Genomic DNA, 17084 nt, shown 5'->3' on the forward strand with positions numbered 1-17084 from the left:
TGCTCCTCAACGGGAGAGGCCACAACAGTGAGAGGCTCGCGTACCGCAAAAAAAAGAAAACCTAATACTAGAAGTACTTTGAACTTAGTAGTCAGAACAAGATTGTTTAATTAAAAACTAGAAATAGTACCATTATAACTGGGATGACTCATCTGGGACTTTATTTTAAATATATAATAGACAAGAGGAAGGTTCATAAGCTCAGTGTAGACCAAAGTGCAGAACCAAATGCACTCTTTTTCCCCCAGCAGATCAGACTTAAATTCATTAAACATGGCATGGAAGACCAGCAGCCTAATGCAAATGTACAGATTTCTTCTCTTAGTGATTTTATTTCTGCCACATGAGATGACAAGTAAGTTAATACTTTTGGGCTTCTTTTTAAATAAAGAAAATTTCAGATTATAAAATGATTGGGGGCTTTGGGAAAATACAAAATCCAAAATGGAATGATTACACAGTTGATATGGCTCAGAGTACAGAAGTCAGATAAAATAGTGAAAAATTAAGTGGAAAAATATTTTTATGGTTCTAATATTATAAGACAGGGTGAAGTATTTTATTCTCTCCAGAGCCACAGCCAGAATTTTCCTACATTTTAATGCATTTCATTACTAATCATATCTAAAATAAACCTCTGCTCTTTATTTGAGCATACAACATACATGACAATCTTTTCTACGTTTGCTCCCCACCCCAGCCTGGAAATACCTTTTTCCTTCTTGATTCAAAAAGTGATAAGCAGTCATTGTAATATAAGTTAGGAAATATATAAAAGAATAAAGAAAAGTAAAAATTCCCCCAAATCCCATCATCAAGAGATAACCACTCGGGCTTCCCTGGTGGCGCAGTGGTTGAGAGTCCACCTGCCGATGCAGGGGACGCGGGTTTGTGCCCCGGTCCGGGAGGATCCCACATGCCGCGGAGCGCTGGGCCTGAGCGTCCAGAGCCTGTGCTCTGCAACGGGAGAGGCCACAGCAGTGAGAGGCCCGCGTACCGCAAAAAAAAAAAAAAAAGAGATAACCACTCTACGTTTTGATGTATATTCTTCCAGGTTTTAAAAAAATGCTAGGCAGCAATCACCAGTAGTTCATGCTTTTTAAAGGAAAAGTTAATGCATTTACAGAATATATTAACTAATGATATATAGGGGGCAAGTTTGTGGCAGCTAAAGTCATTTTTTTAGCTTGGTTACTTGCTTCTAAATGGGGAAAGTACAAACTGAAATTTAGGGATGTTACGATGGATTTCTAAAAATCAGAGGTTAAGATTAACTGCTATATATCCTGATCATCCACCCCACAACAACAACTTTACCACACAAACCACAGATGTTTAAACATCTTATTTTACTACACTGTCAGTAGAATAGTGAAACATCAGATATACAAAACCAAATTTGTCTATAATCCCATCATCTAATCAAAAATGTTTTCAAATTAGCTTTTGCCCACATGCATATTCAATTTTGATATATTTATAGGAATTGTTAGAGATGTACTTTACATTCTGCCTATTCACCTAATATTATGTCTTAAATATTTTTCCATTTTGCTCTTTCTTTCTCCTTTGTATTTCCCCACTCCCATCCCCTTACTATGCTATTTCCAAGCACTTGAAGTAAACAATTTAGATCTGGTAACTATTTCTCTGCCATTTTCTCTATTTTTATCAATCCTAGTCAATATATAGATAGGATTTTCCCAAGACTTGTCCATACATATATATGTATACATATATATATATGTATATGTGTGTGTGTGTGTGTGTGTATAAATGGGGTAATTCCATACATATTGTTTTCTAACCCAGTGGTTCTCAAACTTCTCTGCATACTAGAATCACCTGGGAGCTTTTTGAAAACCCCAGTGCCCAGGTTACACTAATATTAATTAGTCAGAAAGTCTGGGGATGGGAGCCAGGCATCAGTACGTTTTTGAAGATCCCCAGATGATTCCAATGTGCAGCAAAATTTGGTAACCACCCTTTTTTAACCTTTTCCTTTTTTAAATTAATAATCCTTTTCGATCTTTTCCTTGTAAAATCACATAGCTCAATATGACTATTTTTAATCACTGCAGAGCATTTCATTGTACCGATGTAATATATTTAGCCAATTCTCTAATTATGGTCATTTAGATTGTTCACTCTATCTTAATAGTTTCTTCCTGCACTCCCAGGTTCTGTTTTAACTGTGAATGGTAAAACTGAAAACTATATTCTGGACACTGAGCCTGGCCTCGAAGCATCTCTGAACTGTGCTGTTCAAAACCATACCAGAGAAGAAGAACTTCTCTGGTACCGTGAAGATGGGAGAGTGGATTTGAAATCTGGAAACAAAATCAACTCAAGCTCTGTCTGTGTCACTTCCATCAGTGAAAATGACAACGGCATCACCTTTACCTGCAAGCTGAGGAGGAATCAGTCGACGTCCATCTCAGTGGTGCTGAATGTCACTTGTGAGTGAGGGGAAAGAAACTGCTAGTTAGTTTGTGTTGCCTGTACACAATGGTAGATGAAATCTGGGTCTGAAGAGTATGTGTATTTTAACATTTGCTTGATACTGCCCAATTGCCCTATTTATGATCCCACAACAACGCATGAGGGTGCCTGTTTCCCTCACCCTCATGAGCCTGAGTATCCTCAAGCTCTAAGAATCTGCCAGCCTGACTTGAAATTTTATTTTCATTTTCTAAATCAGGAATGAGGGTGTTCACCTTTTCGTAAGTGCATTACCTTTTCATGGTTCTTGCCTGCAAAATGCTTGCTCATGTCCTTTACCCATGTTTCTATTGGGTTATTTGCCTTTTTCTTATTGATTTGTAGAAGCGCTTTGTACATTAAGGAAATTAGCCTTTTGTCATTTTGAATGATAAGTATTTTGTCTACTTATTTTTGACATTTTAAAATAGTTCTTTTCTTTGCCATATTGAAATTTTAAATGTTTCTGTATTTAAAATTACCAATCTTTTCTTTCTTAAAAGTGTTTCTAGCTTTTGTGTTCTACTTAGAAAGATATTCATTGGGAATCTTTTAACATCACCTTAAACCCTCAAAGGTGAAGCTCTTTGATATTTGGGTTCCAGGTACTGGTAACCCATTGGTGGAACTATCTGAGGTTAGTTGTCCTTTGAATGAGTCTATGGAGGTGATCATGTAGGTGGTTTGGGTGGAAAACTGGTTCTACGTGAGGGGGGTGTGGATAGTGTGGTGAGGGGTGATGTGAGTAAGGGTGATAATATGGTGTGGTCTGGTTTAAAGAGCTCTGGACTTGGAACCTAGTAATAAAATGTCAAAGCCATTTGATCCCATGAGCTCAGCAAACTTTTCTGTGAAAAATTGATGCCATTGTTCCGGAGATAAAAGGGTGGGAAAAATGCCAAGGAATCCAGTGCTGGAATCTGCTGGCATCTTGCAGCTTGAGCTTCCAGAGTGAATCATTTACATGTTTCTGGACAAAGGAGCTTTGCTTTTTATTTCCTGTGAATTGATAAAATGTGATTTTTAACAAGCTATCTCTTGGCAACTTTGTTAGAATCCAAGACTAGCAGCATACCTTGGAGCTTTTGTAATCCTTATAAAATGACAGACAAGGAAACTGAGGCCCAGAATGAAGGCCCTAATTATCACATCTGGAGCTGAGAACCGAACACAAATCCCCAGGCTCCTAATCTAGTGCTCTTTCCATTGTAACCTTAAGAGAGACACAGTAGAAATGCCGATAATATGATTCAGTGGCTTAAAAAAATGATTTTCAGTTTCCCAGCCTGATTCCACATTTAATATTATCATCGTTGCACATATATAGAAAAAAAACCAATTGGCCAGTGATTCATAGTGACAATAACTGACACAAACTCATCAATCAATAAATCAAGATAAGGTCATAAAAGTGACAAGAATATCATGTACAGTCTTGAGTAAGTATTATGGATTATTGTTATAAATGGCAGACCAAGAACTCAATGGAAACTTGATAATACACTATTTGAGGAGGGTGTGCAGAAACTTCTTTTATACGTTGTTGCTGAAAGTATAAATTGAGACCACCTCTTTTGCAATATCTATCAAAATTTAAAGCGCACCTACCCTATGACCCAGCGTTTCTGCTTTGAGATGTTAACCTTAGAGAAATACATGCACATATGCATAAAGAGACATATACAAGGATTTTTTTGACTTTTCCTTTTAGATTTTATTTAAATATTTGCTGAACATCTGGTCACATTTTTCTCCTTGCTTTTGCTTTTAGTCTTTAGATTATAGCCACTACACAGGGTTCTGTCCTGAGCCCATTCTTTTTTGTTTACAAGGATGTTTATTGAAGCACTGTTTAGCATTTTAAAATGAAAATAACCTGATGCCCATCAAAATAAAATAATTAAAGAGTCAGATATTATACTATAGCACTCTAAAAGCAATGAGCTGGAATTCTGTGGTTCAACATGAATATATCTCAAAGCGTGCAATTGTTGAGAGAGTGAAGTCTTTTCTGTAAACACTTCTCACCCTCCTAGAACAATACAATATGTTTCCTATGGGAATATCATATGTATTTTAAAAATACTATTAAAAAAAAAAAGATCTGCAAGTATTTACATCAAACTCATAGCACGGGGTGTCTCTGGGGAGTCAGGAAGTGACCAGGATGGAGTCAAGGAGGACCTTAACTTTATCTGAAATGTACTAATACTTTATTTTATTTATTTATTTATTTATTTATTTATTTATTGCGGTACGCGGGCCTCTCACTGTTGTGGCCTCTCCCGCTGCAGAGCACAGGCTCCGGACGCACAGGCTCAGCGGCCATGGCTCACGAGCCCAGCCGCTCCACGGCATGTGGGATCTTCCTGAACCGGGGCTCGAACCCGTGTCCCCTGCATCGGCAGGCTGACTCTCAACCACTGCGTCACCAGGGAAGCCCTGTACTAATACTTTTAAAAGGGAGTGCTCATGTAGAGCCGATATGCTTAAAAATTAATTTTAAATAGTTAAATAAAAAGGAACAACTATCTGAATACCGTATAACATTCTTGTTGGACATGGATACAGAATTCAAACACATTCCAAAGAGCAATAAAATGTCATTCTTCTGAGAGAGCTATTAATAGCACAGCCTACTCAGGGTCTAATTATTCAGTGTGCAGATTATACAAGCTCCTTTTTTCCCTCCTTCTCTGCATCTACCTCTTTCCTACTGCCCACTTTTCGTGCATTTTATTACTCTTCTGTACCTTGGCCAAAAAAATGCAAGGAGCATGGAGAAGAGGGGAGAGTCAGTTCAGCCATTTCTCCCCCTAGATGTTGGAAAGCCCTGGTGGTAGTAAGGGTTGGAATCATTTGGTGAAGATAAATGTGTTTGACAATCTATGGGTCTACAGATGTCCTTATCATGAAGGGAATAAGAAGTTGCTCACACAGAAGGTTGAGAGGGACTCAAGGTTATGCTCATCTTCCATGGATGCCAGAGTTGCCACAATTGGAGTGCCTTCTGATAGAAGGACATTATTTCTAGAAGATCATTGAGGAAATGCAAATATGCATTGGTAAATCTCTGGCCAGGGCAAGTATGGTTATTGTTCCATGTGTTACAAATTGTCTATTTAATACAGATTCATTATTATATACATTTGTTTCATGGTTTGTCTTCCCCACCACATTAAAAGTGCTATTAAGGGCTTCCTCGGTGGCGCAGTGGTTGAGAGTCCGCCTGCCAATGCAGGGGACGCGGGCTCGTGCCCCAGTCCGGAAAGATCCCATGTGCCGCGAAGCGGCTAGGCCCATGAGCCACGGTCGCTGAGCCTGAGCGTCCAGAGCCTGTGTTCCGCAACGGGAGAGGCCACAACAGTGAGAGGCCCGCGTACTGCAAAAAAAAAAAAAAAAAAAAAGTGCTATTAAGTTTGAAAATGGATGTATGTTATTTACCATTGTACCCCTGGTTCCTAACCCAGTGCTTGCCAAACAATAGGTACTCAATAAATTTTTTTTTTTTTTTAAAGAAGATGTTGGGGGTAGGAGTTTATTAATTTATTTATTTATTTTTGCTGTGTTGGGTCTTCGTTTCTGTGCGAGGGCTTTCTCTAGTTGTGGCAAGCGGGGGTCACTCTTCATTGCGGTGCGCGGGCCTCTCACTATCGCGGCCTCTCCTGTTGCGGAGCACAGGCTCCAGATGCGCAGGCTCAGCGGCCATGGCCTCACGGGCCCAGTTGCTCTGCGGCATGTGGGATCCTCCCAGACCAGGGCTCGAACCCATGTCCCCTGCATTAGCAGGCAGATTCTCAACCACTGCGCCACCAGGGAAGCCCCCTCAATAAATTTTTGTCAAATAAATGAATGACTACATGAGATAGACTGAAGGGACATCTTGAACACGGGCAATAAACTACTGCTTATCTGCTAATTAAACTTAAATGCTTGCGTCTTGCAGTTCCTCCTCTCCTAAGTGGAAAGGACTTCCAAACAGCTGAGGAAGGCAGTGATGTGAAGTTGGTTTGCAATGTGAAATCCAACCCCCAGGCTCAAATGATGTGGTACAAAAACAGTGGCTTCTTGAATTTAGAGAAAAACCATCACCAAATCCAACAGACAAGTGAGTATCTTCAACTGTCAATCACCAAAGTCAAGAAATCTGACAACGGAACCTACAGCTGTATTGCAAATTCACTTATGGAAACGAAGACCAAGGACTTTCACCTTATTGTCAAAGGTAACTCTCTTGTTTATTTACTGAAATATAGTTGATTTACTATATTATGTTAGTTTCAGGTGTACAGCATAGTGATTTAATATTTTTATAGATTATACTCCCTTTCACATTATTACAAAACAATGGCTATATTTCCCTGTGTTGTACAATATATCCTTGTTGCTTATACACAGAGTTTGTATCTCATAATCTTATACCCCTATCTTGCCCCTCCCTCCTTCCCTCTCCTCACTGGTATCCACTAGTTTGTTTTCTATATCTGTGAGTCTGTTTCTGTTTTGTTTTATACATTCATTTATTTTTTTTCCACATATAAGTGATAACATACAGTATTTGTCTTTCTCTGTCAAATCGACAGAGAGCGTAATACTTTTGAGGTCCATCCACAAAGGTAACTTTTTTTAAAAGTTTGTACTATCTAGCATAGTACAAAACTCAGAGAGATGCTCAGTAAATATTTTTTGTGACAACTAATGATGATGACAATTATGATTAGTAGCTAGGATTTTCTTTGGAGAATTATCTCGATCCAAGGAATTCTAGTTGTTTCTTTTAGGGGAATTATTCCCATTCCATATAGGATACTGCTTTTTGAGCAAAGGTCCTTTTCTAGAATCAAGTAGTAGAAGACAGTTCTGGTTGGCTTTTATGGAGGAGTATTTCCATGAATTTTCTTAGGCCACAAGGTTTGTAGGAACTGGACTTTTTTTTTTTAAATTTGGCTGTGTTGGGTCTTCATGGCTGTGCGCGGGCTTTCTCTAGTTGCGGCGAGTGGGGGCTACTCTTCGTTGCGGTGCGTGGGCTTCTCATTGCGGTGGCTTCTCTTGTTGCGGAGCACAGGCCCTAGGAACGCAGGCTTCAGTAGTTGTGGCATGCGGACTCAGTAGTTGTGGCTTGCAGGCTCTAGAGCGCAAACTCGGTAGTTGTGGTGCACAGGCTTAGTTGTTCCGCAGCGTGTGGGATCTTCCCAGACTAGGGCTGGAACCCATGTTCCCTGCATGGGCAGGCGGATTCTTAACCACTGCGCCACCAGGGAAATCCGAAACTGGACTTTTGAGTTAACAGCTTAGTGACAAACGGAAGAGAAGTCATAAACACATAGAGGAAAAATATACTGACTAGATAAGAAAATAGATCTATAAAATCACTCCTAACTCTGAAATTGTAACCTATAGGCTAATCAGAAAAGGGAGTGGGGGAGAATGGGGGAAACAGCTTCTTTCTCTTGGCTTCATGCTTCTTCTACCCAGGTTTATGATCTCTGCAGTAACAAGGAACAAAAGAAGCTCCAAGTGTCTTTCCCTCCTCTTATTTTTCACTCATATAGAAAGAGGAAGGCGAGATACCTGGAGTGGCAGATGCAGATAATGCTCACGCACACATTTCCTGGTCTGGGGCCAGGATGCTAGAAGCAGCCAAACAAGCTGAGGCTCCTATATCTTGTTAGAACATCAGTCACTTTGTCATTTGCCTCTCTGTGCCACTCATTGCCTTTCTTGCCAGTCCTCAGGAAGCCAATTGAACCCCAGCCAGAAGCGTTGGACATGTGACCATAGGGCTTCTTATTACTGTACCAATAGAGTGGCTGGTGGGTAGGAGGGGCTGCCAGTTGAATGCCCATCACTGTGATTACTGGTGCGTTCAGTAATTTCTCCTGCAGAACAGTGACAGTATGCCCAGGGGCTACTTGCTTTAAAAACCAAACCCACAGGGGCTTCCCTGGTGGCGCAGTGGTTGAGAGTCCGCCTACCGATGCAGGGGACACGGGTTCGTGCCCCGGTCTGGGAAGATCCCACATGCCGCGGAGCGACTGGGCCCGTGAGCCATGGCCGCTGAGCCTGCACGTCCGGAGCCTGTGCTCCGCAGTGGGAGAGGCCACAACAGTGAGAGGCCCGCGTACTGCAAAAAAAAAAAAAAAAAAAAAAAAAAACCAAACCCACAAACTCTTGGTTAAGAAGGAATCATAATTTCTCTGTGTCACATTAAACATACAGCTTGTGTGGCAAGCAGGATGCCAGCTTGGCAAATTAGCTTTCAGGTGGGCAGAATCATGTTTTGGGTTGAGCTCTTCTAAACCAACTGGTTTTTCTTATTTCTTCCTGCGTTATTACTTGCCTGGCTATTGGCTGCCTTAGGAGCATAAGCACTCCGATGCTGGTGCTCGGGTTCAATGCAGGGGGCCCGGGTTCAAACCCTGGTTAGGGAACTAGATCCCACATGCTGCAACTAAAGATCCCACATGCCGCAACTAAGACCCAGTGCAGCCAAATAAATAAATATTAAAAAAAAAAAAAAGAAATCCCACTGAGCAGAGCTTCTCCAGAGGTTTGGTGTCACCCACATCCTCATGAGAATAATTTTTAGCAACAGCCACGAGAGAGCAAAAGTAAAGGATGCTTAATCTACTCCCTAAAATTATCCTGAGCCGGACACATAATGGAGAAGACAACAGTTAAAAGGTAAATAGTGTCTCATACAATTGTGGAGGGATAAACCCCATTTCATAATCTTGAGGCATATAGGGCTTGGGCTTTGAAATTAATCAAAAGTCTTCTCTTCCCCTTCTCTCTTCCTTTTACCCTTCATATACTATCTCATAACACTTTGTCCTTTATAATACTATCTCAATCTGCAGTAGTTTTTTTTTTTCATGTCAGTCTCTCCCACTAGAATATGAGCTCCTCAGAGACAGGAGCCTTTCATGCCTGTCCTATTTTTTCAGGGCTAAGAACAGCACCCAACACACAGTAGTCATTTAGCAAAAATCTATTGATTTCATTCACTCTACAAACTCAATTATACAATAAATAGCACACTCTTTATTTCCTATAAATTCCAAAAATTTTATCTTAGCTATGATTGGAGCCCCTTTCCCTCCTAGGGTGGCATCAGAATCCAGGAGCTTAGAGTCATTTAAATACCTTTGTTGACCTTAGCACTCTTACTTTTGTAAGTTTCACCCCATATCAAATATATTAACATGAAGTATTAAGTATACTTTTTTGCTGTAAAAATTTGAAAGGGTATTTAAAACTTGCATACATTTTGAATTTTTCTATAAATAAGTTATTAATTTGGTTCTTAAGTTTTAAATATTATTATTATTTAACAGTTGGGTGATAGTTGACACAAAGTTACATTTTATCGATGCTTAAACATTTATGAATTTTGATTGACTTTGCTACTTTATTTTCATATTTTGGAGCCAATACTTTTCTTTCCGGTCTCAAATATTTTCATAGGCTCCTGGAAAGCTTACAAGCACAGGGACTGCACCTGTAGTACCAAATGGCTCTGAGCTTACCTGGTGTTCACAAAACAAGGGAATGGGCTTTCACTTCTAGGTGGCTGGTGTCTTCCCAGCCCAAGGTAGAAGTAGACTCTCTGTTCTTCCATATCATTTAGAGAAAGATGAAAATCTTTGCCAAGATTGGGAAGGCTGATGCTTAGAGTTCTACTTTCCTAGGGGGCACTATGCAACCACCCTGTATAATGTCTTGTCACCTACTTGGAGCACAGTCACAGCACAGCTACAAGGGTCCCACTGTTCCTCTCTCCTTAGTCCAGCAGCTTCCTCACCTTTTCTCTTCTTCCTCTTAAAACCTTCCTCCCTCTCTTTCTCCCTCCAGGATACCTCCCAACATCTTTCGGGCTTTTCAAATGGTAGGAAAAAGCATTGATTTCAGCTTACTTCTGCTTTCTGCATGGCAAAAATTATGGATCAAGCACAAAATGATCTGACTTTGGGGAGTTATTCATATTACAATAAATCATCCTTCCAAAAAGGAATAGATTCAAAGCCTGTCTCTGCTAGTTACTAGTTCTGTGACTTTGACAAGTAAACTCAAAGCCCCTGGTTCCTCGCCTATAAAAAAAATGATAATAATATTCTTCGAGGTTGTTTGGAGAAATTAATTAAGAGGAAAAGTGTTAAGTTCAAGGCACTGTGGCTGGGACATACTAGAAGTACATAAATTAGAAGCATATAAATGTGAACTTTCTTGTTTCCTGTGTTTGCACTTCCAACAGATAAAGCTTCATCTGTACCAATAGAACCCATTATTGCTGCATGTATTGTGGTCTTTCTGACCTTGTTATTTGGACTGATTGCCAGAAGAAAAAGAATAATGAAGGTATCTAAGTATTCTAAGCTAAAAAGTCATCTAAATAAAGGCAGAGAACTGGCTATATACGTGACTATAGAATTAGGAACCATACTTGAACGATCTGGTCTCTCTACCATGAGATCTAAAATGGAAGTTGCTCAAGGGGAATAAGATTGTACATCTATTATGAGTACAGCTTTACGAAGAATAGAGTAGAAGAATAGACGCGCATATGGACAAGACCTGAATGAAAATAGCTGTGGTGTTAGAAGTAGGTGCTGATTTTTCTTCCTTTTAAATTTCTCTTTATTGTTGCTATGGTTCCTTTGGTACAATAAATAAATAAATAAATAAATAAATAAATAAATATAGAGGCACATCTGCTCTGGATTCAGAGATCTGTGTGAAAAAGATGGCACTTACTGCTCACCTCTTGAGTACAGCCACATGCCCTGGCTGTGGTGGGCTGGAGTTTGAATTGCTGAATGGTTAACCTTGTTGGTTACCATGATGCAGAGGACCTGCATGCATAGGTTAATGCTATGCATTTGACTCCACCAGTTAATCCAGTGCCAAAGGCAGGCAAATGTGGCAGAAAGCCTCTAAGGAAAGGCCAGTGTGGAATTACATTTTCTTAGGTTAAATAAAAATGATTAATGTGGTCAAAGAAATAAGACCTCGACCAGTGCAGAGGTGGCTGTATTCCCAGCCACCTCTGTATTGGTATGTATTTTTCTACATAGACGGTTAACAGATATTTGGGTTTCCTGTCCCTTGAGCCACCTTGATGCATTCAAAATGTTTAGGGCTTCCCTGGTGGCGCAGTGGTTGAGAGTCCGCCTGCCCATGCAGGGGACACGGGTTCGTGCCCCGGTCCGGGAAGATCCCACATGCCGCGGAGCGACTGAGCCCGTGAGCCATGGCCGCTGAGCCTGCGCGTCCGGAGCCTGTGCTCCGCAACTGGAGAGGCCACAACAGTGAGAGGCCCGCGTACCGCAAAAAAAAAAAAAAAAAAAAAAAAAAAAAAAAAAGTTTATTCGTGGGCCTTAGCAAAACAGGCAAATTCATTGCCCTTGTCATGTTTGCTTTTAGCTCTGCATAAAGGATAAAGATCTTCAAAGCAGAACAGCTCTGTAAGTACTCTGGGCTGGGGTCAACGATTTTCCATAAGCAGATGGGTAGCAGTCAATGGTGTGCATAATAAAGCCCATCCTGGGCAAACTCCTCCTGAGATGTAAGGTGCTAGAAGGTGAAGTGGTTCAGAGGAGAATGGAGGGTGGAGGAGAATCTGCCTCCACTTTAGAGGAAGACAGGTGAGGCTAGGTTGGAACGTTGCTTAGAAATGACAACACCTTTGGTCTTGAGCCTACTCTTTCTTTAAGCAATTTCAGGCTAATTCTTGTGCAACTGCCTTTTATTGCCACACAATGTAAATGCCTGAGAGAGCTTACCCTGGGGGAAGCCACTACTGCATTCTCCTTCACAGCCAGGTCAGAAGCCACATTCCTCATCCTAAATACCGCCTTCTCTTTGGAGCTTCCTTTAGACCGTTGGCTCCAGCATACCTGAAGTGGGCAGTGGCTAAAAAGAACAGAGGCATTCTTTCCAAGAGTATGAATTTTGTTTTGATTTTTTTTCTTAGTGTTATGATCACCATTATAATTAATTTCTTGATTCATTTCAGATGAAAAAGCCAAGATGACATCTAATACAGCAAGAGTTTTGCATCAGGACCTCCTTGATTTATGTAGTCCCATCTGTATTTATTGCTATTACTAAGTTCATTCCTGTCAAATTGTCAGAGGTTATGAAGAAGTGTTTCATTAAGCACTTAGCAGTAGTTATTATGACTAATTTAATATACTTGCAAGAACACTTTCAGGAAGAAAGCTGTAAAGATTGAAAGATAAGATTTTTAAAGTCTTCTCCTTGAAGGATATGTTAATTAATTGAAATTTGTCCTGAAAAGATTGATAACCATTTACATTTAGTGTGTATTCTTCTAGGTAGGAGATTAACAGACATTTGGGTTTCACTAATCAGTACACTACCAAAAAAAAAACTGGGGGATGGGGGCAACATAGAGGGATCAATTTCTAAAGTTGCCAAGGAAACACATAAGTAATATCAATTATATCTACCTTCACTGTCATTTCAAAAAAGAAATGTTCTAGGACTAAAAAAGGAAGGATATAATCTCAGAATATAAAGTATTCCTTTAAATGGAAAAAATTCAGTATTATAAAAAACAACATATGTCCTTATTTTTCTCATCTTATCGTGGTTGACAGTCACAAACTTTGTGAGTTTTGTGTGGTGATGAAGATGAAAACGGCAGGGGACAGGGGATAGCATGTTTGTTTCCTAGTATCCTTTGTTCTTTTTGCATAACCATTTGCATAGATCCAGCGATATTATGAATCAGCCTGTACTCTTCTCATATACCTTAATTTAAAATTGCAGCTCTCTTATTATTTATTGCTGACTTTCCCCACTTCCATTCTTTCTTCATTTTTTTCCCTGTAAGAGTCTCTGCTTCAGTTTCCCACACAGCTGGGGTGGGTTATAGGGAGAGGCAGCCTTGGCCAGAAGCACCCTTGATTGTCTCTGCTGTGCTCTCACTCTATCTTAGAAAAAAATTTTTTTGTCTAATGTTGCAGGAGCTAAATGTGCCACAGTGAAAGAGAAGGAGAGAGAGCTGCTGTCAGACAGGTGGTTAAAATCCCTTTATTGCCTTAGAAGCAAAGAGAAGAAATGAGCAGAATGTATTAAACCTTAACAGTCTTTCTTTCTAAGAAAAACAGACACATCCTCCTGTTAGGCTCCTCTTTGCTTCCTTGGAAACGTCCGCATGAAATGGAGACAGAGACCATTAAAAAACTGTGGTTCACAGATTTCTCTGTCTTCTTGGAGGCCCTAGTAGGTTTTGTGGGGAAGCCTTCAGATCATGTCCCTCATTCAGGATTTCTCAGATTAGAATTTGGAAGCCCTGTGAAAATGCTGTAAAGATAAGGTAGGAGGATTGTGAAAATCTGAAAGGTTAGACAATTAAGTAGAACCCTGGAAATGAGAAATTAAAAAACGGTGGGTTGGGATAGTTTAAAGTGGAAGAGGAAACAGAAAAACTTAACCTATTTAATTGGACTTGGAATCAGGAGATCTGAGTTCCAATCTTGGCTGTGGTACCTTGGGCAAGCGCTTTTCCCTCTCTTGGGCCTTTGGAAAATAAGGAGGTTGGATTAAGAGAAGAATTAAGATTCATTTTTCATTTTAGCTTGAAAATTCTGTGATCCTAAAAAGATTCCCACATAGTTTAGTTAAATGTCTAAAGGAGTTGGCAAGAAAGACTGAAAATGTAATACCTTTGCCCCGCCTAGCACTTATGAATCACCTTTGTTCTAGAACATATAAATATCCTTGAGAATTACAGGTCATCAGGAAAGAGTTTCTTCACCCTTGTTAAATACAATGACCTTGGACATTAGCACTAGTTTTAACAGAGCACAGTAATATTATAAATAGTCATTGCCTCTCATTTTGCCTTACAGTTTTGAAACAGAGTCTGTACTAAAACTATGTCTATTATTTAAAATTAGAAGTTAGCCTAGAGCCTGTCTTAGAAAGATGTTAAATTCCAGGATTCAAAAGAAACTCCATATGTAAATCAACTATACTTCAATTAAAAAAATAATAAAATTTAAAAAATAGGGGTGTTCCCTGGTGGCACAGTGGTTGAGAGTCCGCCTGCCGATGCAGGGGACGCAGGTTCGTGCCCCAGTCCAGGAAGATCCCACATGCTGCGGAGCGGCTGGGCCCATGAGCCGTGGCTGCAGGGCCTGCGCGTCTGGAGCCTGTGCTCCGCAACGGGAGAGGCCACAACAGTGAGAGGCCCACGTACCGCAAAAAAAAAAAAAATTAAAAAAATAAAGCAACCCCATAACCTTTCCCCAGTGTTTTCTCTACCTACTGTGAGGTACGTGGAATTCCAACATTCCCTCATCTGGTTTTGACCCTTTGGACTACAAATACCAGTGGAGAAGTGACAGAAAAATCCAGTTGCTCCCTTCTCAACCTTTTTATCAATAAGGACAACTTTCATAATTATTATTTTTCTCCTTCTTGGGCCCCGTATTTTGAAAGAACTGGTCTATCAAACAAATTTTATTTATTAAATAAGAGTCATCTGTTTTCCCAATTTAAAAAACATTTATCAATGATCCCTACTTGTCAGCCTAAGCTTCTTTTATGACAAGACAATTACCCACTTGATGTAATTCCATTTAAAAGAAAATAAATCTCGTACTATAGTTAACCTGTGCAGTTTTTTAGAGGTTAACAATATAATCATTGCAATTAGGCTTTTTTTTTTTTTTTTTGCGGTATGCGGGCCTCTCACTGTTGTGGCCTCTCCCGTTGCGGAGCACAGGCTCTGGATGCGCAGGCCCAGCGGCCATGGCTCACGGGCCCAGCCGCTCCGCGGCATATGGGATCCTCCCAGACCGGGGCACGAACCCGTATCCCCTGCATCGGCAGGCGGACTCTCAACCACTGCGCCACCAGGGAGGCCCCAATTAGGCTTTTTGAATCATTGAAAATAGCTTACAACTATTACCAAATAGTTCACCAACTTTACGCCTGTCATCACCATGATCATGACTACTTTCCTGAACCTATTAGCCAGGGGTCATAAAGTCATATTCTTACAGGGGTCAAGCAGATCAATGAGTGAAGCAGGCTAGATGTACAACAATAGGGAGTGGTGGGGACTGTAGCAAATAGCACATCTATGTCTAAAAGGGGGCTAATATTTACCACTGGGGACAGGTCTTCTGATTCTGTAAGAGAAGTCAGAAATCTGGATTTTTATGTGTAGTTCTCCTAATTTAAAAAAACTTTTAAAAAATCTTGTATATCTAGGAGTAGAAGAATCTTCTCACCCCAATATGTGTCATTCTCTGTTAGGTAAGTTGAAACCTGGTGTTGACTTGGGCTTTCATTGTTTCATGGAGATTTTTGTGAAACAGCTCTTGTAATTTTCACTCATAGTCTACTATTCCCCAAAGCTCAAGCATGATCACGATGAACCAAATCAGAGGTTCTGCAGAACCAAATCAGAGGTTCTGCAGAAATACCTCAGAGAGATTGCGGATACATTGCAATAAAGCAAACATCTCAAAAAAGTGGGTAACAAATTTTTTTGGTTTCCCGGTGCATATAAAAGTTAGGTTTACACTTCACTGTAGTCTATTAAATGTGCAACAGCATTATGTCTAAAAACGATGTAAATACCTTAATTTAAATATAGTTTATTGCCGGGACTTCCCCCTGCAGTCCAGTGGTTACGACTCCAGGCTGCCAATGCAGGGGGTGCGCGTTCGATCCCTGGTCGGGGGAAATAAGATTCCCACATGCTGCGGGGTGCAGTGGAGAAAAAAACCCAAAACTTTATTGCTGAAAAATGCTAACCATCATCTGAGGCTTCAGTGAGTTGTATGTAATCTTTTTGCTGGTGAAGGGTCCTGCCTCAATGTTCTTGGCTGTTGACTGATCAGGATGGTTGCTGCTGAAAGGTTGGGGCGGCTGTAGCCATTTCTTAAAATAAGGCAGTAATGAACAATGAAGTGTGCCACATCAATTGATTCTTTCTTTCATGAGTGACTTCTCTGTAGCAAAGATGCTTTTTGATAGCATTTTTCCTGCAGTAGAACTTCTTTCAAAATTGTAGTCAATCCTCTCAAACTCTGCCACTGCTTTATCAACTAAGTTTATGTAATGTTCTAAATCCTTTCTTGTCATTTCAACAATCTTCATAGCATCTTCACCAGGAGTAGATTCCATCTCAAGAAACCACTTTCTTTGCTCATCCATAAGAAGCAACTCCTCACCCATGAAAGTTTTATCATGAGATTGCAACAATTCATCACATCTTCAGGCTCCACTTCTAATTCTAGTTCTCTTGCTATTTCCACCACATCTGCAGTTACTTTGTCCACTGAAGTCTTGATCCCCTCAGTCATCCATGAGGGTTGGAATCAACTTCTTCCAAATTCCCGTTAATGTTGATATTTTGACCTCTTCCCATGAATCATGAATGTTCTTAGTGGCATCTAGAATGGTGACTGCTTTCCAGAAGGTTTTCAATTGACTTTGCCCAGATCCATCAGAGGAATTACTATCGATGGCAGCTATAGCCTTATGAAATGTTTTCCTTAAATAATAAGATTTGAAAGTTGAAATTACTCCTTGATCCATGGGCTGCAGAGTGGATGTTG

The 17084-nt window shown here is 40.2% G+C and overlaps 1 protein-coding gene across 1 annotated transcript; it reads left to right on the forward strand.

Annotated features, from left to right (window-relative positions):
• Positions 1 to 273: 273 nt before the first annotated feature.
• On the forward strand, positions 274 to 11949 carry TMIGD1 (transmembrane and immunoglobulin domain containing 1; the record flags this gene model as incomplete). Its single annotated transcript, XM_082603827.1, has 5 exons — positions 274 to 355; positions 2181 to 2459; positions 6428 to 6706; positions 10736 to 10839; positions 11905 to 11949. The coding sequence occupies 5 exons, from the start codon at positions 274 to 276 to the stop codon at positions 11947 to 11949; spliced, it is 789 nt and encodes a 262-aa protein (XP_082459953.1).
• Between the last annotated feature and the right edge of the window lie 5135 nt (positions 11950 to 17084).

The sequence above is a fragment of the Mesoplodon mirus genome (genome assembly GCF_964341445.2).
Source record: "Mesoplodon mirus genome assembly, chromosome: 18".
NCBI classification, from domain to species: Eukaryota; Metazoa; Chordata; class Mammalia; order Artiodactyla; family Ziphiidae; genus Mesoplodon; species Mesoplodon mirus.